Raw genomic sequence first — 24,372 nt, 5'->3', positions numbered from 1 at the left:
TGCAAAGAAGCTGATTGTGTCTCTGTGCCTTGGGATTACTTGGAATTTAGAAGTATTAAACAGAATAAACTTGTGGAATCAGTCAGTAAGCCTGGCTGTGTATTAATTATTGGTCTGGACAGCTTGCAAATCACAGAATCAGGCCTTTGCTGTCTGTGATACTTTTTTCCTTTTAATATCAGCATTTGGCCCTCACATTGCCAAGGAAGTAGCATCCTTAATTTGTAGGAGCTCTTGTGCTTATCCAACAAGCTGCAGTCATAATCCTCTTTGCCATAATGAATGACTGCTCTGGAAGCGATTACTGCAGGATTTCTTACTTTCTTTTCCGCTTATCAAGTTCTTTAGTGTTTCTTTTTTGTAAAGAAAATTGTTGTTCATAAATCACAGTGAAGTATCAGGAGGATGTGATTGCACTAAAAATACCTGGGGCACTGCTTCAGAGGTGGTAAATCTTGGTCCAGCTGGACATGTCACTTGGACAGAAATGACCTGTGTCCCTTGATGTCTGTTTGTGACGGCCCAGGTGTGCATATATGTGTGTGCCTCAAGGTCAGAGGCCAAAAGTTTGAATCTCTCATGGCTCCAGGTTAAAATGACTGCTGCAGCTCTGTTTTCTATTCTGCTTGACTTCTGAGAATACTTGCTGTGTGTTTCAGTATATTCTTTGTATATGATTTTGTGTTTCATCTTCAATGCACATCTGTTGAAGAACAGCAAAGAAACAGTAGCTTAAATAGACTGCAGCTGCAGCAGCCGTCGTCTTCATTTTGACTATGATTCATGATAAATGCTTTTAAAATTACAGCTTTCTAAAGAAACCTTCCTCCTTTAAGGGTTTTTCTATCACTTTTTTTTGTGTGAGCTCAAATCATTTCTGTTGAGTAGACTGGTACAAACAGTGTGATGGAAGTAGTGGGAAATACAGAAAAAGAAATCCAGCTTTATATTTTTTAGGACAATGCAAATGTAGCTTTTTTTCTCCTTGAATCTACATTTACACACTTTATGTTTGAACTTACATCAGAGAGATGGGATATAGCCAACTACCTACAACCTTGAAAACAAGGCTGATAAGAAGAACAGAGGAGAGCATTCAGTTCTTTGCTGTAAAGACAGCCCAGCAGCAGATGTGCCTGCTGATGTTGTTACACGGAGTATCTAGAAATTGGAGGGAGGCATGTGTAGAAACCTGTACGTTTCACTAGAAATTTTCCAACCTTCCTAGGTCATTGCAGTCTCATTTTGCAAAACACATGGCTAACTTGTAGTGGAAGAGTAGGAAAAAGTGTGATGTCCAGAAAGTTTTTCTTTGCATTTGATATACTGGACCCACAGTGTCCCTTTGTGCAAATACGTGATGCACATGTCTGTTTGTGAAATACATACAGTTAAAATCACAGTTCCTAAGTTTCTAACTTCCTTTGTAGAATGTTGCATTTGAGGAAAAAAAAAAAGGAAACAAGGAAATTCTTAAGTTGATGTGGATGGTAACATTTTTAAAAATTTATGTACAAAGACTTAGAAGTAGTTTGGTAAGAAAGGAAATAGGGCATTTTGATCAATATTTTGGGACTTCTGGCTTTGCTAATGGATGGCATAAACCAGGGCATACACAGAGTGAGCAAACAGCCAAGGTGGTCACTGATCCATCCAGAGTGGACCTGTGAAATATTGTGATGCCCCCAAATCTGCATTTCATGCCAGAGGAAACAAGGTTGTATCAGAAAAGTTCTGACCAAGTCTAACATAGTTTGTAGTTTGCACCCACAAAATCTTAACCTCATTAAAAGCAGCCTGTGTGTTCCAGAGATAAACAAAATAGAGCCCTCTTCATGGGAGAAGTAAAGCCTATGGAAAAGTCTCTTGATTTAGGTTTGTGGATGATTTCTCAAGACTTCTAAAGAAATGCCGTATGGATTAACATTTTTAAAAAATTACTGGAAAAAAGTTTCTCATTGTTCATGAACAGGAAAGAGGTTGTGCTAATTTATGCCACATGCAGTGTCTGTGGGGTGGCCAAGGATCTAAGTCTCTGCATAATTTCACCCAAGGATATTAACTTCCCCACTGTGCCCAATTAAATCCATCCCCATGCTAATCTGAGAACAAACAGGATAAAATACAAATTTATTTCTGGAAAACTGTCTAAACCAAAAAGGAATTAAATATATCTCTATTCTTTGGGGGGCTTTTACAACCTTTGTAATTAGTGATTAGAGCTAAGAAACAAATGTTGAGATTCATTTCTTTACTGTGCCAGAATTTATTTCATGTAACTTCAACCATCTAGAGTTGCTGGTCAGTGGAAAGGAGAGGAGCCACCTCCAGAGCTGCATGGGGTGACCCATCTTTGCAGCTGTGGTTCTCTGTTAATTGCTTAGATTAATAGCTTATAATAGAAATCTCACTTCCTAACATGAATTCAGTCTGTAGCAACTAATTGGTTTTGTGGAAGTTTTTAACCTCTTTGCCTCTACTTTTCTGACCTGAGGATTCTGGTCCCTGGCCCCATAACTTGCAGCTTTTCTGCCCTTCTCAACCATAATAATTTCAGTAAGGTGTGATCTCTTCATTTTTCATCCTTCACTTTTGTTGTATCCATTTTTGTTTGTTTCTCAGGCTAAGTAAACCCTTGGTTTTGTACTTACTCTCTAATGTAAGGTAAAATCTGGCTCTCCATTAATATAGAGAATAAGAATTAACACGTTCTCTGCATTTAAGACTCTGACATGCTTACATAAAATGCCTAATCTGATTTTTACTTTCTAAAAATATGTTTGTCAAGCTCCAGCAAAGAAAGCTGCAGTTTTGCCTTAAGAAACTGAAAGAGGCCAGATGAGAGGTTAGTCATAAATCCTTGTACCTGTGGTCTCCAGATGAAAGACCGATAATTTAGTCTAAAATCTTTAGTGAATGCAGAAAAGCACAAGGCCCCAGATGTCACAAAATGTTGCTATCAATCCATAGATCTTTGTGAACCCTTGCTGAAGGATTAGTGTTCATAAATCATTGCCTGGAGAGCTATCTCAAAGTCTCCTTACTCAGGCTCTGGAGCCAGTGCTGGGTGACAGCATTTGCATTCACTCTTCGTGCTCCTGTTGCTGATTAAAAATTAACCGTTTCATACCATTTGGTGCCCTTCTCCTGATTAATCTGTAGAAGGGAGCATAGGAATTTTAATGATATTTGAAATGAGGAAGTCTTTTTGTCGCTGAGTTTCCAGTTTTGCCTGTGGTTTGGACTTGGCTGAAGTCTTGTTGTAAATTATTATGGAAGGCTCATTTTCTTGAAGCAGAATGAGCCAGTTACTAATAACAAGCTTCTTCAGCATGATTTTAGCAAACTGTCTGAAAGGTATGTGGACAGGATGCTCCAAACTGCAAAAAAATTTAGTCCAAAACCTTTGGCAAACTCTGGAAATGAGCTGCTTCCTAGGGTCACTTACTTCAACTTTGCCCCAAGTGTTCTCATGCTGAAAGAATGTTGCATGTGCAAAACGTTGTTGGATTGAGCCTTGCTTGGTTTGTATTCAGATGTGACCAGTTTGCCCTAAGCATAATTCTTGCAAATACAGGCAGAACAGTAGTTTTATAATACCATTTACAGACGTATGCTTATGACTGAGCTGTGTGTATCTCCATTTTTTGTGTAGTATTTGAATGTGTATTTCAACGCGTCATCCTATGTACCAAGCAAAAGTAATTTTCTGTCCTGCTTTAGGGTCATAGCAGAAGTCTGTGCAAGAAAAATCATGTCAGAATTTTTAGCTGAAGAGATTCTCTAAACCTTCAGTATGGGTATAATTAATTATTCTTACTTTGCTTTAAAAATTCAGGAAGTTTGAAGACAGTAGTTTATATAAAAATGGCTAGAGATGCCGAAGATGTTTTGATACTACTACTGTCCTGCCTCAGCCAAGTGGCACTCATTTTTCTGTCTAGGTTGAGCAGGGAATGTTTAGGTGAATGGCCAGCCCTAACCTAGTTGTTTACAGCTCGAGGAAAAGCTACTGTGTTATGTACCTGTTCTTTGCTATCAAAAAGATGCTCCATGGGAAGCATTAACTCTGGCCTGAAGTTAGGGGTAGTTGGACAGGAGGAGAGCAGTGGGTTAGCTAGAAAGCAAAAGAAGCAAGCAGAATGCTGTCCATTTACAGCCTCTCATACAAAAACTGGACCAAAAAAATCCAGACAAAATGAGGAATACATTTGGTGACTTTTTTCTTTAAAACAAGAATAGGATCCCATCTTCAACCTTACCCTACTGCTGCCAATGCATCCTTTTTCCCTTCTCAGTGAGACCACTTGTATTCCAATAAATGGAATGAATTATGTATATCAGCCCTAAGCAATGCTGTATTAGGGAATTTTGTCTTTGTACTTTAGAGCAGTGTAATGAAAAGTTAAATATTAATATATCCTCAGAACTTCTCTCAAATATTTGTAATATGAGACTGTTAATTTAAGAGGCAGCAAAAAGAGGTAAAGGTTTTACATTTGGCTTTTGTTATCGTGCCAGTAATTAGAAGAGTCCAAGCAATGTAAATTAAATGTAGAAGCAGTTGCTAGCTAGCAATTGGGAAACTTTTATTGTATGGAATTCTTGGAAATTGGAGCCTCTGACATTTACAAGTCTGTAGGATGGTAGTGATAGAGGTGGCTGCTGAATTCATGCACCCAGCATTTGGAATGTCACTTGTCTCTGTAAATCCAGTGGGAGAAGTGGCACTTGTTTTGTGTGTTTCTTCCAGCAGAGTCCCCTCTGTGACTCGATCCTAAACAGGTTTGTGAGAAGGTGACCTTTATGGTTGTAAGCCTCCAAAAGTCTTGGTTCCCATATTCCACACCCCCCACCTCCTTTTCACTTCTGTCTAGGTAGTCCCAGTGTTTCACATACCTTTTTAGGCCAGTAATCTCCCAACAGAAGTGCTACTATGTCCCCTCTCTCATTTTCTCTGTAGCTTCTGATAAGGAGAGGCAGAAATTGCATTGATGTGGTTTCTTATTTTTGATATTTTCTCTGGAGATCTCCCATTTTGGGACAGGGTTTTTGTAGATTACCAGGTGCATTATAAATGCCATCTGCCAAGTAGAGGTGACAATGTAAGCTTGGTTCACATGTTTTCATGTGAATGATCTTCAGTTTCTGAAATGTCATGCCAAAACATGAAGGCTTTATAACACACCTTCCTGTGTGTTGCCCTTCCCCACCTGTGCCCATTATTCTAAGCTAGATGCAACCTGGTGGTGCCTCTTGTAGATGCCAAGATCTTGCAGGTGCTTTGCTGTGTGCAGTTACTCTGTCACTTGTAACCTCGGCTCTGCCATCATGGGTTTAGCACCTGGGGGCCCTGGGGAGGAGATGTTTGTAAGCACATCAATTGTTAGACCATGGCATGAGTTTCAAAGGATACCTGGCTTTGGGGCAAAACCTTTGGACTTTTTTTCTAGATTGTCACAAGAAAAAGGAGTGCAGTGTTCTTGTGTTCAGTGCACTGGAATTCACAGGTCAAATTCCTGTTTTTGGTACTCATGGGTATAAATGGAGTTTTCTGGAAGTTGTGCACAACTGCTTCTGTTCTGAGATGATTTAAAGCCTACATATGTAGTTTCCTTCTTTCTGTGTTTATATACAAAGCTGATTATTGTGTTGATAAGCGGGGCTGTTTATCTTTCTCTTTTGAGAAACTGAGATTTGGTGCCTAGATAACATCCTCTCTAAACTTCCTATTAGATTAATAGCTAATGATTCCAGAGATTTTAGCATGTTGGGCCAAGACTGCATTTTGGACAAATCATTCCTGGGAATGGAAGAAAGGTCGTGTTTTTACAGCTCTTGTATTTCAGTAACAAACTAACAGTCCATCCAGTTGCTCACACTCCTGGCTGAGTTCAGGATATTCATGTTTTTGCTGCACTTGCAGTGTTAGCACTACTCTTTAATCGTTAAAGGCATTGAATGCTGCTAATCTTAAAGGTCTTTTCCAACCTAAAGAATTCTAAGATTCTTTGTCAGCTGCTTCACACTCTTAGTGTGCACGGACATGGTCTTTTGATCAGTTCTTGGAGCCATGCATATGCAATACTTATCATTAGATTATAATTAACTGTAATTATGTATGGAGATCAGCCCAAGCCATAAAATGTAGATTTAGATATTTACTATGCTAATAAGAAGATTTGGTGAGGATAAAGGGCTTGATTTTTTTAAATTTTCACTACCATAATAGTGTGACGGATTCTTAGCAAAAGCGTTGTTAAAATTATTATAGCTGAAGTTACCATTTATATTGGCTTTCTTACTGCAGATTGCTATGAGTGAGATTCAGGCTCAAAATGTTGTCATTTGCATGATGAAGCGCTGCCTCAAGAAGCTGAGAGGGTAGAGAACTGGTTGCAGGAGCCCAGAGAGATGAGTTTGTCCCCAGACATGCCAGCAAGGCTGAACAATATAAAAGCATTCTGTATAGCTATTCACCTAAGGACAATTCTACAAACAGTGCAAGTGGGAGTTCTTCTGGAGAAAGGGGAATATTCACCTTTATTTTGATGCTGTAGTTAAATTCCAGGCACAAGTATTTTCCAGGTGTGCACAGAGGTGCTGTGTACAGCTGCATCAGGGCATGCTGTTCCTGACACCAATAAACAAGGAACTGAGTGCTGTGTTGCTATGCTAACCCTGCAATCTGCTTCTCAAGGCTTACTGAAAAAAACCAAAACAATTAAGTAATACTGGGAATGGTAAAATAGATTGAGTCACCTCTGTGACTAAGGCTCTACACTAGCATTTAGCTTTTGCTGGAGAGGCAGTTGGTTTTTTATTGCTGTCTGTTTACATGTGGAAACAGATCTTGCATGTTGTGTAAATAATTTAATCTTTATTGCTGTTACTGCTGCATACAAAGTGTTGCTGTGTTGATACCTGCTGGCTAAGTGAACCAGGAAGGGATACATTTATCCACTCTACTGTTTACTGTATTTAATGGAAATGAAAAGTGAAATAATAAATTAGGGAACACCACACTAGAATTATTATTTTTCTTCATTTTGGAACAAAGCATCAATGTTCTAGGATCCTAGTTAATCACAGTCTAATGACCTGAATACACTGAAACATTCCCCTCTTCCTTTCCCCCTGCTGTGGTGTTTTAAATGGAAACTGTGTGGTTTGCTGTTGAGTGGAAGGCTTCATTTTTGAAAGATGTCTTTTGTAGGGGTAAGTGCATCCCTTAAGGAAAGCTGTTTGGAGGTTCTACCTTAAAGAGAACAGAGCTAGCTGGAGTATGTGTGGTGGCTAAGAGACCAATAAGAGGCTGTGGTGTATGCAAGGTGAATTGGTTAACCAATTATGTGATAGCATGTTGGATGTGGGAGTGCATAAAAGGTGTGGTTATTACTGTGTGTGAGTCAGTCAGATCTAGATCTACTAGGATGTGAGGTGATGTAATAGGAACTAATAGGATCTAACTTCTACTGTGAGCTATAAGAACTGTCTGTTAATCTATCTTGAATAAACTCTTAAGTTGTGAGCCTTCTGATGACTGCTGTGCTGAGCTCCTCTGACCGTCAGTCCACAGCCCAGCTCGGTATAAGGGGCTCCCCCTATAGTCTTTAATGAGGAGGGGGCTACAAAATTATTTGGAAAGCATCTCTGGATCCTGGTACAAGAGTATGGAGAGGGATGACAGACAGGGGACAGGATGGAGAGGAGCTCTGTAGTTAGAGTGGCTGCTATATGCCTCACATCCTCACTTTAATGTTTTCTTCCTAGAACCCCTTCCAGGCTTTGGAAGCTGACATTAGTCATGTGAAATATTTTTAAAGTTTTAACTTTTAAAAACACATCCTAAGTTATCTTTTAAAAGGGCACATTAGCACAAAAATGGAGGAATTGCAATACTTGTCTGCATGACTAAAGATGTTCAGAATTTAATCAGGTGTTCAATTGTGTCAATTGAAATTATAGCTTCTAGTAACATTACTGTCCTAGTTGTGAAGAAAATAGAAACATTTAGCCAGTTTGTTTACTAAGTATGTATGTCTGACTCCCACCACAAGACTCGTGGAATCTGCCTGCTCAGGGAAAATCAACCCAGCGTTTTTTTAGATAATTACCTTCTATCGAAAAATAGACATGTAGTGAGTGAAGGAATCAATTATGTTTCCAGGGAGGACTGTATACAGTTTTCTATGGTTTATACTACTTGATGTATCAATTATGATTGCATATTATTAGCCCTCAGTATTAGAACAGACTGGACTGTATTCTCTGACTTGGCTTGAAGCTTGAAATACCATGTCTGCAAGTGGTGCAGCTTATTGCTCTAGGACACTTCAATAGCTTCTGGTTACAAAACGTGGCAAGAGGTGATAATAAAAGCATGCCTGACCCTGCCTAACATGCTGTTCCCAGGAGGAACATCTCTTTATTCCTTTTTTTCTTGACTATGACTTAATTAAACCTTGATGAGACCAATCTCCCCTTGCTGAGATGCCTCATGTGGGCGTCTGACAGCTTGATGCTTCTTCCATAGTTCTGAGGGCAAGCTGAGTGCTGAAGAGTATTAACAGTGGAGGATGTGGGCCACCTGAGTTTAGAAGCATGCTCTTGTTTTCCTCCTGAGTAGAGGAGGTGCGTGGAGCCAAATGGCTTCCCATGCAGAGTTTTATGGCTGCAAAGGTCTAACTTGAGACTGTTGATCTCTGTACCCACTGGGACTCAGATCAACATTTCTCATGAAAGTTGTTTTGCCACCCAAAATTCTCCTTGATCAGACTCTTGACAAAGCCTCTGGTTTGAAAACCTGCTTGTCTCCATTGGGGATAACAGAGCATATGCTGGTTCACAGATCAGTCAAATTTCCAGTTGTAATATGTAGAGCAAAATAGTTAGGGGTAAGAAGTGTAGCAGTGACTGACTGTATGTGTGTTGTGTACTCTCTGTTCTGGAAGAAACAAAAAAGTTAGTCCAGCAGCTTTAAAATCATGTGTTTTATTATTAGGTTTCTGTGTATATCTGTGTTGAGGCTGAGAGAGGCTCAGACATTGCCTCTCAGAGATGTTCCCTATAGGAATCTGTCCAACTCCTCCTTGATGGTGAAAGAAGCAGGTACCTGGCACTGCTGAAGATTGTGTTGCTTTGGTCCCTATGCTTGAATATTTGTGCACCCAAGCTGGGAATTGTTGCCCAACAGCTTTTATAAGAGAGCTTTTGTTTTTAGTAACTTCCACAATAGATAAAGGATTAAGCTCTTGGACAGTTTCTAGGGAAAGTAAAATTAGGAGTTAAGGGACAACACTGTCTAGAATCCCATGATTGCTCAGAAAATCTTTTCTTACTGTAGGTATTGCAATTGATTACTGCTAACCAGTGTTGCTAACCTGTATTAATTTCAATTTCCCCTTGCAGTAATGCGTAGAAATCCATTCGGAATGGACATGTGCTGTCAGAAAGGATCCAGAAGCCCACTCCAGGAACTATATAATCCCACCCAGGTGAGTGTCTTGTGGCTATGATCAAGCTTCCCAGCCCAGCATACAAATGCAGTCTCTTCTGAAGATACTTTGATCTGGTTTTTTTGCTCATTTACATGCAATAGCTGCCTTCAGTATGGAGAACTGATCCTGGGACCTGCAGAGTTTAGCCATAAAGTTCTACAGTTTGAGCTAAGGGCCCAATATTTAAACATTTTAGCCATCTAATGATGTGGACTCCTGCAAAATGTCTTCTCAGTTACCCAAAAGCCTTTAAAGAGTATACTTTTTAGATCTAGCTAGAAGCTGAGGCATTGTATGAACATAGAGTGGGAGGGTGGATTGAGAAAATGTGTCATGATCTAAATGAAACAAGGAGTGTGGTAAGACTGTAAATTGCAATAATCATACATGAATATAATTTATATGACTTTCATGTAGCCAACTGCCTTTCCTGTCCTGGTTCATTGCTTGTAAGAAGTCTAAGCAAACACTGTAAGCTTGTGCTCTTCCTTATATTGTGTGCTATTCAACACCTGACTGTTCATGGGAGCTTAGGATAACCTCAGTTATTGCTACTCTTGTGACAAGCAGCATAGGAAAGCTACCTGAAATTCATGCTCCTGCTTGCTCCTCTAGATCAATTTATTCCCTACATGTGGGCTGAATTGGCACATTCAGGAGCAGCATTTCCTGTTGGCAGCCAAGAGGAAGTGCTGCCATTGAGAGAAAATGCCAGCTGACTATTAAACATATTTATTAAAGTTTAACAACCGCCTATTATATATTTATCCATCAATGAATACATTGAGTTTTCCTAAATTGGCTATTAAGACAAGTGACTATCCCAGTAAATCTAACTTGTTAGATTTAACAAGGCAGTAAATGTTTTAAATACTATTTGATTATGAAGAGACTCACTATACAGTGTGCAAAACAAAGTCTAAGGGATTTAAGGTATTTACATAAAGAATTGACAGCAGTCCAAAGATATGTGATATCTGTTGTGTAGCTCAGTAAAGCTCCATTTGCTCGTTAGTTTTGTTTTTATGAACACAGGCTGACTTTCTAATTCAATTTGAATTCTGCACATGGCTGAGAATGTAAGTTTGTCATACTAGTATAGTGGCCTTTATTGACCATTATGGGAGTCAGCAATGCATAAATGGAAAGTGCACATAAAAGCCCTGAACAGGAGTAATCCAGTGCTACGAAGGAAAACTGTTAGCATTTGCAGGTTAAATTTAAAGACTCTTTGCAGATGGCTCAAGAAGAGCGGGTAAGGGAAAAGAGACTGAGTAATTAGTGTCTCTGGGGTCTGCTGTGTGTTAGTCGAAACCTCTTTGTCCTTTAACATCATTGAAGGCCAACACATAAGTAAAAAACATCCCCATCCATTGAAGGGTGGTATTCCAGAGCCCTTAGAAGCTTGGACAACTGAAAAGATTTCCTGAAGCACAGGACACAGCTGGCAGCTCCTTCACTGGCCCTCCTTCCTTTCTGTGTGCCTTGACCAAGCAAACCATTAACATCCCTTTCCAGGCTCACCGGTGAGTCAGCCAAAAGTTGGTGTTCAAGGAAGTGCAGCAGTTCTTGCAGCTGATGTTGAACTAGGGATAGGACACTTTTTATGCAGAAGTGTTTCCATCACCTAGCTGACATCCATTTTTATCAAGCATTTGGGTTTTGTTTCTTTCTTTGTTCTTAATTGGTGTTTGGTTTTTCTGGAATGGGCTTTGCATGCTGCACTCAGCACTAGAGAGACTGGCAGTGGCAGACAAACGAGTGCATGCAATGTGGGAAAACAGTAACAAGAAAAGGCAGGGAGTAGAGGCTACCAGAGAAGACAGCAGAGTGGAGATGACCTCTAGAATATTTCATCAAATACATGGTTCATCTTTCTGTTTCCATTTTTCCTACCTTTCTTAGGATGGCAGATTAGAGACTGGTCTGTATTCTGGCAGTAGGGAACTTGTAAGGATGGAGGTTGGACTTCTAACCTTTCCTTGCTGAAGCAGTCACAATCAGCCATTTGTAAAGTCAGCTCAGAAGTCAATATATAATAAATATGCAGGAAGACAAGACCAGGTTGGATGGGGCTTTGAGCAGTCTGGTCTGGTGGAAGGTTTCCTTGCTCATGGCAATTGGAACCAAATGATCTTTAAGTTCCCTTCCAACCCACACTGTTCTTTGATTCTATGAAGATGCTTTTGGTCAAAATCTCTCTTACCGATCTAGATAATGAAAACACCACTTAGATCTTTAACCTTTGACTATCAGAACCTCTTGGACTCCTGGCATTAATCCACAATTCTCTCCTGGGTGCTGATGGCTGTGTGTGCCAACACAGAAACTCTCTGGCACTCTGAGCTGGTTTAGCTGCCTCAGAGGAATAGCAGAGCTGATTGAGCAGGTATTTGTAGTTCTCCTTGTAGTTCAAAGTAATATGTGTGATTCTGAGAGGCCACTGAGAGATGCCCTGAAGATACAGTTTTGGATTACTACAAGCTACGTGTAGCTGATTTTTTAAGGATAGGAAACTTTAAATTTTAAATGGTGTTAAGAGCTCATATCACCTTGCATGCGGTGTGCTCCTGGCTTTTACCAGTCTGGGGAGATGCAAGTTTGACCATAGATTGAAATAGGTGTCAGGGTCAATACTGTCTGAGATTTAAAATGCTGTATTTTAACGTGAATAAGGTTTTCATACTGTGTGTTTAACATCAAGTTGCACCACCCTCATAAAACCATATGTAGACATGTTGATTTACACCAGCTGAGAATTTGACTGTGGGTATTTACTGTGTTGACATATAACAGCTTCTCTGATCCTGGCCTGTTTTGTTTCCTTCTATGGAGTTCTTCGAGATGTTTGCAGATGCCATCATTTGTCTCTTGAATTTCTTTTTGGCCTGGTGAGTGATAGTGGAAAGGAAGAAAGAGGAGAAGATAAGGAAGATTTGTTTCAAGGACATGCACATGTAAAAATGATATGGAGGTGACTGAAAGGGTGGTCTGGTAGCTGGTAGGAGCTGAATGTTAGAATTGCAGTCAGATTTTCAGAGGATTCATCATAATTGTTCATATATTTGGTGGAGTTAAAGAGGACAAACAGGTGGAGATAGCATTTGAATTAGGGCTCGAGAAAGCATCCATGACAAAGCCCTTGTGGTATTTTTGTCTCAGTTGGGTGTCTGGCCTTGTGATCATTGTAAAAGTAGGAACAACGCTTTTGCTCTTTTGCCCATTGTGATGGAGCAGAATGTGGGAAGTGCATTTGTCTGCGGACAAAAGATTTCTTCTCTAGGGCTTTCACAGCAAGATTTTTCATGAGCACTGATGTACCATGAGGGAAAGAAAAGTCAATATATAAGCAAACTGGATTTACACTGAGTAAGTGGATTTCCAGGCTGTGGTCTCCACATACATGGCAGGCAATGTGCAGCATCTCTGAGACAGTAGCTTTTTTTTTTCCCTTTCATTTTGAGGTGCAGGTTTAGTAATGAGCTGCAGAGGTACCAGTGGCAAGTTTTGAGGGCCAAAATGGGCCATTTATTTAATGAGGTTTTTAAAAGCTACATAATTATAAATGGAAAGAGAAAGAGGATTCAAATGCACGACAAGTAGCAAAGGAGAGAATGTAGATATAACTGAACACAGATGAAGAACCTGCAGGAATGTGACAAAAACTTCCATTTTATGTTGGGTGGATTTGGTGGGGGTTTTGTATATGAAACTTTGGGAATGTAAGAATGTGAGTAAACAAATAGTTGCAAGATGTATTCTTAGAAGGCAACATACACAACTGTGTCTTGTAATTTACATGGCTGTGTAGAGCCCCACAGCTCCAAAAATAACAGATAATTGTGGATCAGCCCATGAGCTGGAGTCACCAGAAGTTCAGAATTGGGTAACATGATGTGCACTTTAGTGGTTAGCATTGATCTATTTGCTGCAATGAATGTGCTACTGAATTACAAGAAGTTGCAAACCAAAATAGATGAAATGTTAAAGGTTAGGAAATAATTGCATCTTTAAGGTTAGATTTTGTCTTCTAGTTGTCAGGATTAACATTTAATTCTCATTAAATATAAGCAGCATAGTTAATTTGGTCTAACTGTTTAGACTCCTAAGAGGAATAAAGAGATACAGTCTTGTATCCACCAGGATCCAAATCCAAGGATGAGTTTACTTCAGTTGCTAGTTTGACATTGCCTGACGTTAATTCATGAATCCACATGACTATTTTGCTAATGGTCATGCTGTTTCCCATTTGTTACCTGCCTTTTCAAACACATTGCTTTTTGTTGAGAAGAGGTATTTCTAGGTGTCTGCTTTTGGTGTAGCTGAAGCCAGAATATCTAGTGATTTGTTAAATCTGGTGAGTCAGAGCTGTGGACCTTGTGCTGCCTTTGTGTTATGAAGTTGTATTGGACTGGTTTGGAGCAGTCATTCCAAAATGACCTATTTATTTTATTACTTCTACATGTTTTTTTCTCTGCTCTTGCTCACCAAGTGAAAGGAAGGAAGCAAACTGTTGCCTTGCAGGCAGTGTTTGTACATCCTCAGTCGCTTCAGGCCACAATGCTGCTTTTGTGAAGCTGCCCTGTGGTTATCTGTGGCTTAGACTGCCTGGATAGCATCAACAAGTAACAACCTAGTTCAGCCCACATCACTCAACTTTCACCTGGGCTGGTAGTTTCCCATCCTCAGTTGATTTCTCACTCACTAGGTTGGCTCTATGGGCATCTCTGCTGGTTCCTGGACAGAGATTTGTGGGGAGCTTTGTGGTCTGAGCTCTGTGTGCGCATCATCCACAGCACTTTGGATCACAGGTTCTGATGCTTAAAACCTGGTATTTCTGCCCTTGGTGACCCTGAGCTGCTGAGCACTGTCCAGTTTGTTTCAGTGTGCTTTGGCTTCTTATTCTCAGAAACACCAGAACCAAAGGTCACCGAGTAGGATGAAAGGTGTGGTTCACTTGTGTTTTGTCTTCAGCAACAAGTGATGAGACTGCAAGGATAAAGAACTCATGATACTCTTCCAGCACACAGCAACCTGTGGGTCATGAGCTGCCTGAGCCAGACTTGTGTTTTCATCAGCTACATCGTGCAAGAAAAGCCTGAAACAACAGACAGTTACTATATCACTCAAAAAGTATGGGGGGAAAGTAGGTCTCTAAAGTTACTTGCCTCCTGCAGTAAGACAAGAAGATTATACCAGCGCTGTACAACAATGCTATAGATTAATTTTTCACTAGTTTTCACATACATATGTTCTGCATTCCAAATTTCCTTCTTGGGACAGCCATATAGCTATTCTATGAAGTGAAATTTAGAGTTTGAGCAATAGTGCAGTTTATCTAAAGAACAGTATATTAGAATTTATTAATGCTTTGCAACCGAGATGAAGAGTCATAAATATATATGTGTCCTTCTCCAGGGCAAGAAGTGGCCCAAAAGTTTTACCAGTACTGAAAACATATGTTGTGTGACTGATGCTGATATTTGTAGGCAAATCTGTGCAGATAATAACAGCATGGTAAGTATGGCTCATAATCACAGTATTGGATTGATCACAGATTAAAAACTTCTTAATGGAAAAAATGCAGAATGGAGGCATAAGGAAAGGCAGTGAATGTGCAATGCCACTCTTTGGGTACCTTCTCCTGTTGGTAAACAGCAATTTTATATGTAATTAGCCTCACTTGCTGCAGCAAAATGCCTGCTGATGAAAGAGGAACTAATTGATACACTCCATGGATGACTTTTTATGCAAAGACATCACTTACTGTTGTGCTTGGAAGTCATAAAACAGCAGCTGGCCTGGGATGAATTATTACATTAACCTTAGCAGAAAAATTACACTAGTGAGAATGGTTTGTTATTAATTACTGATTACAAATGATAAGAGCCAGGTTTAGATGCTGAGGAAATGGCTTGGGGAGGGGAGGGTTTCAGGTATGGTGTGCTTCATAGAACAGTTGTTGTGATATGATAGATACCTTTGTTAACTCAAGAGGAATTAATCAGACAAGTATGTACAGTAACTACCAGCACTCGAGGCCAGAATTATCCCCAGGACATGTTCATTCAAGTTACTGCTGCATGTTGGGATAAACTTTAGGGCACCTGTGTTTAATGAAAGACTTGTTACCTACATGAAATGAAAAAAAATAGTCTCACTCAAATTAGCTCAGATTTCCCAGACAGAAAAAGAAGCAGCAGAGACACATCTTTTTAATTTCTCCAGTCCTTGACTTACATTTTATCATTTTGAGAGAATATGGATTTTAATATAAAAGATTTCTGGAGGCATAAAAGTATGAGAGGAAGGATTTAGTAATACAAGAGAAATGGTCAAAACCAAGAGTGTTTTATTTGTTGGAGGTGAAAGAGAATGAAAGAGGATAAAACAGCTTTCAAAACTGTGTATCTGTATGCAATGTGTGGACTCCCTATTTGACAAGCACTTGGGCAGCTGGGTGGAGAGACCTGAGCTGCAGCACTCTGACCTGGTGCTGTTCAGTGGCTTTTGTGTTTAATTGTCTCCAAATCAGACCTCTGGAGACATGAACCATGTTGGTCCAGTCAAATGCTTGCTCAGAACTCAGTAATGGTCAAATGGGGCACCCCACCTGCCTCTTTCTCTGCATGAAGTTTGTAATTTTTCCTCCCCAGAGCTGGACAATCATACTTCAGCATGCAGCAGGATATGGCAGTTTGGAGGATTAGGAAAGTAGTGCAACAGGAGAATATCAGCGTTTGGAAATAGGTGTAATGAGCACAGATTTCTGCCCCTGGCCCCTGCAGCACAGAGTGTGTCCTCTCTGTCTGTGCCTCGAGCATCTCCAAGCATCAGCAGTTATCCAAGCACTCCAGCATTGCTAAGTTCCTGTATCCCAGTATTCTCATCCCCAGACCTTGTAAACTGTGGTCTCTCTTGCTCATTTCTGGTGCAAGTAGTTTTGGGGCAGATTTCTCCGTTGTGTGAAAGAAAAGCAGCTGTGTTGCTTAAACATCTGCCTTCTTTTCCCTGTAATTTTTTTTTTTTAATCAAAGAGGTTTCTTAAGTGGAACAGAGTTGTAGCCCACTAATGACAGGGCCAGATGATCTCTTTAAATCCTGAGAGCCCAGCTGCAGCCTCTCCCTCCCAGAGGGACTGTAATGTGTCCCAGTGGATGTAACTGTGAAAATTAGAGAAGACAGATGTGCAGTCTATCTACTGGTACTTTTAATTCTTATTTACTGCCTGACTTTAAGGAGGGGAAAAAGAAGTTTCTAGATTTGCAATTAGTTTCAAGGGGTTATATACCACAAGTCCCATTTTTGCAGACCTAACTGTATCTGATGCAGCACCTCAAATCATACAAAATGCCCTGTAATATCCATTGATCCTGTATGTAATGTCGATATGCATTATTCATTCACTTTTTAGCTTTCTACAAAATAAATTAACCTCAATCATTTAATGACCTGTACCTTACCAAGGCTTTCTTCAGGAAAAATGCAATAATCTTCTTGTCTGTTTATACGTAGAGATTCCAGAATGTTTCTTGTGAGTGCCTCGGACACAGCAAGATTAAAATACTTCTCCATAAAAGAAGTGGCTGCAGAAGCCAGTGTGCCTTTTGGGACTCCTGTACTAGAGCAATTCATGGTACTGTGGGGAGATGGACTGTAGAGTTTTTGTACAAGTGTGTAAATCATTGAATCAAGCACAGATTATTCAAAGATGTTTTCTAAGTAAGTTTTCTTTTTGATGAAGTTTTTAAGGAAGTGTAAGGTGGGTCAGGCCAGGCGCTGTGGTCTAATCCGTACTGTTTGCTTAGCATATGGAAAAGCAGTGCTTCCTGTCCAATGGGGCTGCTCTGCCTGGCTACAGACAAGGCTGAGCAAAAGGATCAGCTGGAAAACAGGCAGTTTGAGGATGGCTGAAAGCAGTTGTGAATTTGGTCTGAGTTCTTCCAGTTGAAGTAGCTGGGAAACACTTGTGTTGACTTGGGGTTAATCTGTCAGATGTGTGTGTGGGTAATGATGAACTTGAGGTGATTCAACTGTGCATTCCAGCCTGGCCAGCAGAGTGCCCAGGTCATGTATACAGGTGACACAGTGCAGTGGGTATCTTCAGTCCTTCCCAGTTTTGCTGTCATGCATTCTGAAACTAAACAGAAAAAATGAGTAGAATTTCAGGCTGACAGGCTTTTTATTAAGCCTCTTGTGATGATGATCTGAGGTTATAATAGAGTAAGAGCCATGGTCATTTTAAGATCTTGTGTGGTGATCTGTTGATCTAGTAAAACAACGGGAAAATTCTGCCTTGTCCTGTCAGTCTTGTTTGATAACATCAAACCCTTGCGATGGCAGGAATTAACAGTTCACTGAATCCAAAGTGCGAACTGGACGGGCCCCGGCTGTTCCTGCAGATGGTCAGGGCACTCTCCTGTAATGGGAGAACTGGGAGCTGAAACCCGCAAACAGAGGAAAACACCTGAACTGCTGGTTGTTGGAGTTGTCCTTACATTTGTTTTATCGTCAGACTGAAAGATTGGTTGGTTGAGTAATCATCACCTGGGCCAGATGCACTTAAACTGTTTTTATTCACTTGTTTTCAGACCTTGCTTCTTACTCATAAAACAGGTGTGGAAAGAAAAGGAAAAAAATATACAAGGTAATACCTATACAGCATTTGAACACAGCAAAACCAGTGTTTATATTGTGTATGTCTTTTTCTCCTCTATAAACAACATAGTACCTGACGCACTGGAGCTACTCACGTAGATCTTTATTGATCTGTCAACCTGTTGCAGTTGTATATTCTGGTGTGGATGTGGTCTTGTAGAACCATTCCTATGTTCATAAGGCAATGGCAAAATAGGGGGGGTAGAAGGAAAACAAGGTTTTATTTCCTTCACAGTGATGCTTTTGTGTAGTTGCATTAGAGGGGGAGAGTGGCTTTGTACTGTAGGTTTTCCAGCATGCTGTCAGTGTAGATGTTTCCATCCATTCATAACCTTGGGAGAAAAGTGAAACTTGATCTATTCAAAATTGATGGCAAAATTCCTAAGCTCTAAGGAGGCCAAACTTAAAGTTAAAATGGCTGATCCAGGAGATTAGAAGGGAGCTATATTTGTAGACTCTTTTTTATGTCTTCTCACCATTCCGCACATGCTATTGCATTAGAGAATGCTGAACAGTGTAAGTCTGATGATGAAAAGATTTCCCTTTCCCCCCCCCCCCCGCTCCCCGATAGTGACACAATAAATATAGCCAGACCAAAGAGAGCTGGCAAATTTACAGTGCACTGAAGTTGATGTGTATTTCTGGTGGGTGGAAATCCAGGTAGCAGGGTTCCTTTCTTTTCAACCTTAAATCAAGTCTGAACAGTATTTTTAATGTGGTCCAGCATGGGGCTAAAAGTGAAACATTGCATCTCAAGTTTTAGAGGAACAATTAAAAAGTCACTATATTCCTGCAGTCAGATTGCCTGGCTGCAGAGCAAATTAGCAACCTCTGTAGCTATCAAATTGCTGCCCTAATATAAATCTTTTCTCTTCCTGTAAACATGGGCTGTGTCTTAGATAGTTTCAGACAAGCATCTGGGGATTAGTAAGAGGAAGTGAGTATTAATTCAATTAGAGGACAGAAGGTGAACATACAAGCTGGTGCGAGGAATTGGCACTGGGAGCCAAAGTAACAAAGACATCTCTGTACCTGGGAGAGGACAGTTTCATCTCTTCAAGTTAGACTTGGCTTTTGCCTTGCATATATTTTACTTATGCAATAGTAGTTGAAGGAGTTGTATTTACCTAGCAATACAATTAATGTCATATTTTGTGAACTAAGCCTTGATGTCAATAGATGGATGGAAAATCTTGAGAGCAGATGCATAGTGGTAGCTTTCAGTTCATTTTGCTATGTTAAATATTCATAATAAGCTCAGCTCAAGGAGAAAAGAAATGTTTAGTTGAACTGGTAAGGAGAAGCTGAAATCACTGGTACTTCTCCGGGAGTATAATGTCTTACTTAATGTAAACTGAATGAAGGTTCCTGTGGTGAAGGTGAGATATACAATATTAGGCACTTCCACAAATGCTGATTTCTTTCTGTTAAAGATTTTTGTGCCAGTGACATTGTTCTACAAAGCTATTCTGAGCACAGGAGTGGCTTTTCCCTTCTTTTTTTCCCCCCATAGCTTTAGACCTACAAAAGCATATATATGCACTTTCTCACACTTAAATGCCACATATTTACAGCCTGGAAACAAATCCTTTCCATGCTGCACTTACCAGGCATGAGCACACTGTCACAGTGGGGGTAAGTCCTGTATGTCTAGGCTTCTCTCACCCTCTCTATGCACACTCCCATTTCTGCATGATTTTCTACCAATCTGAATCTTCAGCTATAAAGTGTGGGCACTCTGCTCAGCTCCCTGCCTGATGCAGAGTTGTGAGTCTGCAGAGATGCTTTCGCCTCTGTTTCTGTGCAGTTTCTAGCCCAGGTAAAACTTGGACTCTGGCAAGAACTCAGGGCCTCTGGGGCAGTGTGAAAAGCTATTGCAACATGACCATACAAATGTGTGGTGGTATGTGTTTGGTATGAAATTTTACACCTTAGACAGCTTTGCATTGACAGGATGATGGTGGAGTGTGATGCACACAGCTGAGCCTTGTCCAGCTCCCAAACAGCCTCATGGGGCTCAGTGACACTGCACTCAGGCTATCTTGCTGTAGGGATAGGAGTGATCCTACTGCTTTCTCTGCAGATGTTTTTTTCTTCTCTACTTCATGTAAACTTGGATTAATAAACTGTTGCTGAATTTGCAGCTGTGTGCAGGGGGGTGAGGCTGTCTCCTTGCCAAGACCTACTTCTTTGTTCTTTCCATTCCTGCCCCCTCATTTCTTCCAGCCCTGAAGCCATCTTCTCAGTCTTAGTCCTCCTCAAACTTCAGTTCTTCTGTCTCCCTCTCCCATTCTTTCTTTTATCTTACGAAAACAAATGTATTTTTACATGAGTGACTGTGCAGGTTTATCATCATGACTTTATCAGAAAGTGGTGGAGCCAGACAGTGAAAGAACAAGTAGGAGAGAAACTTCTCCCTCTGAAAATTACTCTCATGTATTCATTTATTTTTAGACAACTGCTGCAAAAACAAACCAGGTAAAAGGAAAAAAAATCTGTTTGCTGGTAAAGAGAACAAGAAAGTGTGTCAAGAAAGTAATGGCAGGCCAGGTCTGGTGTTTATTAAAAATGGAGGGAGCTAGAAAATAGGCAGTGCAAGACCTGCACTTTCGCCTCCAGCAGCCTCTAAAGAAGTCATGGGACACTGAGATTTAAATGAATTGACAGACTTGGTTTTCAAAAGGAATGTAACAGATCACTCCCTGCATCCTGCTTATGATCTCTGAATCACACAGCCACTGATATATAGCAGGAAGATTGGTGGAGTCTTCAAGCATCACCTTCATGCCTTGCACAGAGTATCATGTCCTGGTCCTCTTTGAGAGACCCACTTCGATTTTCACTTGGGCTGTTAAGTGAGTTACTGTATAAAATATTGACACTGAAGGAAGAACACTGCCTTTTTATCCAAGTGTAAATGATCTTGTAACAAAATACATGGGATAAAAGAATGATTTCTTAGGCAGGCTTAATGAATAATTGATTTCTGCTTCTTATGACATTATCAGTGTAATTAAATCTGTGGCTAAAGAAGTAAGACAGAAGGTATCATCTGCTAAGACACCGAATCTCTTTATCCCACCAGTGGCAGAGTACTGTCATCTGTTATTAAAGGCCCTCCTGCGGGTTCAAGATCTCTCTTGTCACTAACAAGTCAGTCTTGTGTAAGTACCAACAGGATAAAAATCCGTGTATTCGTTATCTGTGTCCAAAAATAATGTAAATAAGCTTCCTTCCCTGCCAAACCTCCTGTCTTTGGAAGCTGTACATTGAAATGATTCTTGCTTTGTGCGAACTGGCTTTGTGCAGTGTATACAGATATTGAAAAAATCAGAGAGGCCTGAGGAATAAGAACAGGGGATAGGAAAGCAGTCTGGATGCAACTGGGCTTGGCCAGTGTGTGTATCTTCAGAAAACAGACTCATACAGAGCTGTGGTTCTTGACATGGGTTCTGCCTTGGAGAAATAGGGCATGGAGGGTAATTGCAGAGGCCAAGCAAGGATAAAACTAAAGGGGAGAGCTCAGCCTGCAGCTACAGGCACTGTAAAGTAAACCACTGATTTAGAAATTAAGAGTTACAGATCTGTTACAATTATCAGCTACTATTTGCTTTATTTTGAAAAATGAATTCTGAGAATCAGCTTTTGACTTAGTCCTCTAAGTAACATCTCCTGGGCACTGCAGTGGTCTCCTGCAATAATTTGCTCCCTTTTGCATCCTCACAATCACACACATCAGCCTTGGATCCCTTAAACAGTGAACTGCTAGACTGCATTTCCTGCAAAGCTACAAGTCCACATAGACTTGGAAACCTAAATACTGTACTATGTGGTAGGTCAGTGTGTAGGTGCTGAAATGGTTTGATGTATTTTGAAAGTCAACAGAGATCTTTTTGCTGGCTCTTGCGGATGTCAGAGCAGCCCCTTGTATCACACATAAGAGGAGTCTCATTCAGCAGCTACTAAAGTCAGCAGAAAGACTCCCCTGTTGCTTTCTTTTCCCTGTTAGATGCAGAGTCTTAAGGCAACTCCACTCACATTGTTAGCAGCTTTTATTGTGTTATAAATACTATGTTGAACAACGACACTGAGGTGTAGCCCTGGAGAACTACTGTCTGTTCAGTGACAGCCAGCGCTTTCTGTATGTAGTCTGTGTCTCTGAGTGTGGCAACATTAGTGCTTTCCTTGAATCACCATATAAATGATAATACAGTAATCATCAGCACATCAAAGTGGCAGCAGTATTGGCCTGGGAAGGCCTGCTGTGCTGCAGGATGTTCGGCCAATGCCCTTGTCTGAGCTAGTCTGCACAATGAGCACACCATACATTTTAATGCTGGTTTTGCCATTAGTATTTTTTGTCATCAAATCGTTACGTCTCTGATTCCACACTTGTAATGCCTGTAACAGTTATGCCTGTTTGTCTGTTTCTCAGGGGCATACTGGTGGTATAATTATTGCCTGCATAGTGTTTTGATCATAAAGGATGACAAGTATAATTGCTGGTTGCAAGTTAAATTGTGCATCTACCAAAACTACACAGCTGCCATGTGGTGTATGTGTTAAATTCCTTACTTACATGAAGGCAAGCCCAGTATTTGCTCCTTTCTATAATTATGTAAAGCAAAATGTACCCATTTGATTTTTCTGACATATAACTTTGTCACTGCAGCATCCACCAATACATACTGAGTTGGAAGTGTTCATCTAAATGACTCCAGAGAGAGCCAGTGTTGGTGTGGAGGCCTTTACAGACCAAGGGCAAACTGCTTTCTCGTGCAGAAAAATGAACATGCATGTGTGCATGCCCCAGCTGCTGCAGAAATCTATGAATTAGGGATGTGCTCAGTCCTGCCAACAGATTTTGTACCAGTCTTGAAAAGGGATGGTTTTGTATGCCAGTGCTCCATTATGCATACAAAATACATATTAGTAAACCTGAATTTTGATTCCACAAGATGTACTTGCATGACTGATTATGGAGGGCTTTTCTGTACTCCAGCTGCTGAGCTTTGAGCTGAAACAAGTATTTCTCAATGGGAAGAGTAATTGTTTCAGCTCAGAATTAAGTGGCTAATCATTAGGAATTCAATTGGCATGAAATGCACAACATTAATCACCATGCATTAATGTACCATCAGTGTGGATGTAGGGTGTGTGCTCCACTGAAATTTGCTAATTAATATTTCTGGGTTTTATTGGAAAGGTTTAATGTGGACTCTGTTGTTAAGCAGGATATGGGAGTGTCAGAGCTGGAGGGGTTTTAGAGACTCCCCTGCTGTTCAGGACACACGTTAGTGAGGGCTGAAACCCTTAGAAAGGTGTGGGGGTTTTTTCCCCCTGAAATCTGATGCTAAAATTGACACCAAAGATGTTGCTTGAATAAAAGTGCTGTACATGCCCTGGATGTCCCTTATGCCATGACAAGGGAGTCCCAGCTTGCACCAGGAATGCAGCTGGGACGTTTCAAGTAGGGGATAGAGGCGCTTGTGCTTTTTGGAGATCTGGTCTGTTGTAGAGGGAGGTTGGGGCATTGCCACCTGCCTGAGGGCTTTCACCAGTAACCTCAGGTCCCAGAGGGGTGGACCAGCTGTGGAACTGTGCATCTAATGCTAGAGAGCCAGAGTCCTGCTTCTGGGGCTGTTTCTGCACATTCTTGCTCTCACCTGTGTTACCCTGAAATGTTTTTGATCTCTGTTCTTAAACTACTGAAAATAGGATACTGTAACATAACAAATGATGATGAAATTAAACTAAATAACATCTGACTTATTCTAAATAACTTCAGATAAAATGTTGCTATTTCCCAGTATTATGGAAAATTCCCTTCTTGCTAACCAGCAGCTACTGCATGTCTCTGAAACAAAATTATTCTTTGTATTCTTTGCTTTGCAGGCATGTGAACTCCCGTGTTGAGAATTTTAGAAGTCTCCTATGTTTAACACCTGAGGGCACAAATGTAACCTGTTCAAATATCATTCTTCAATTATCCTTTGAATCATCTGCCTTCCAACTCTTCCCAGGTTCTGTAAAATACCCTTCTGACTACCTATCAAAAAATAGTACATCTGTTATTTCAGTTCATTTCCCTAAACTGTAATCAAGCACTGTCTGTGTAATAAAAATGAAAAGAAAGTCTAGCTGGAACAGCATTCTTCACTTTTATTATTGGAAAATGCGTTAATGTTCCCTTATCAAATATATCCATTTAACA

The 24,372-nt window shown here is 40.4% G+C and overlaps 1 protein-coding gene across 2 annotated transcripts in view; it reads left to right on the top strand.

The window, feature by feature from the left end:
* CHST11 (carbohydrate sulfotransferase 11) overlaps nt 1-24,372 on the top strand; it is a 171,313-nt gene that overhangs the window by 63,130 nt on the left and 83,811 nt on the right. For both annotated transcript variants that reach the window (XM_071551051.1, XM_071551050.1), the window contains exon 2: nt 9,412-9,497. In XM_071551051.1, the coding sequence (XP_071407152.1) occupies nt 9,412-9,497 (86 nt within the window). The remainder of the gene's footprint in view (nt 1-9,411; nt 9,498-24,372) is intronic.

This window comes from Pithys albifrons, chromosome 3, assembly GCF_047495875.1.
Source record: "Pithys albifrons albifrons isolate INPA30051 chromosome 3, PitAlb_v1, whole genome shotgun sequence".
NCBI classification, from domain to species: Eukaryota; Metazoa; Chordata; class Aves; order Passeriformes; family Thamnophilidae; genus Pithys; species Pithys albifrons.
This window is presented reverse-complemented; position numbering and strand designations above follow the sequence as displayed.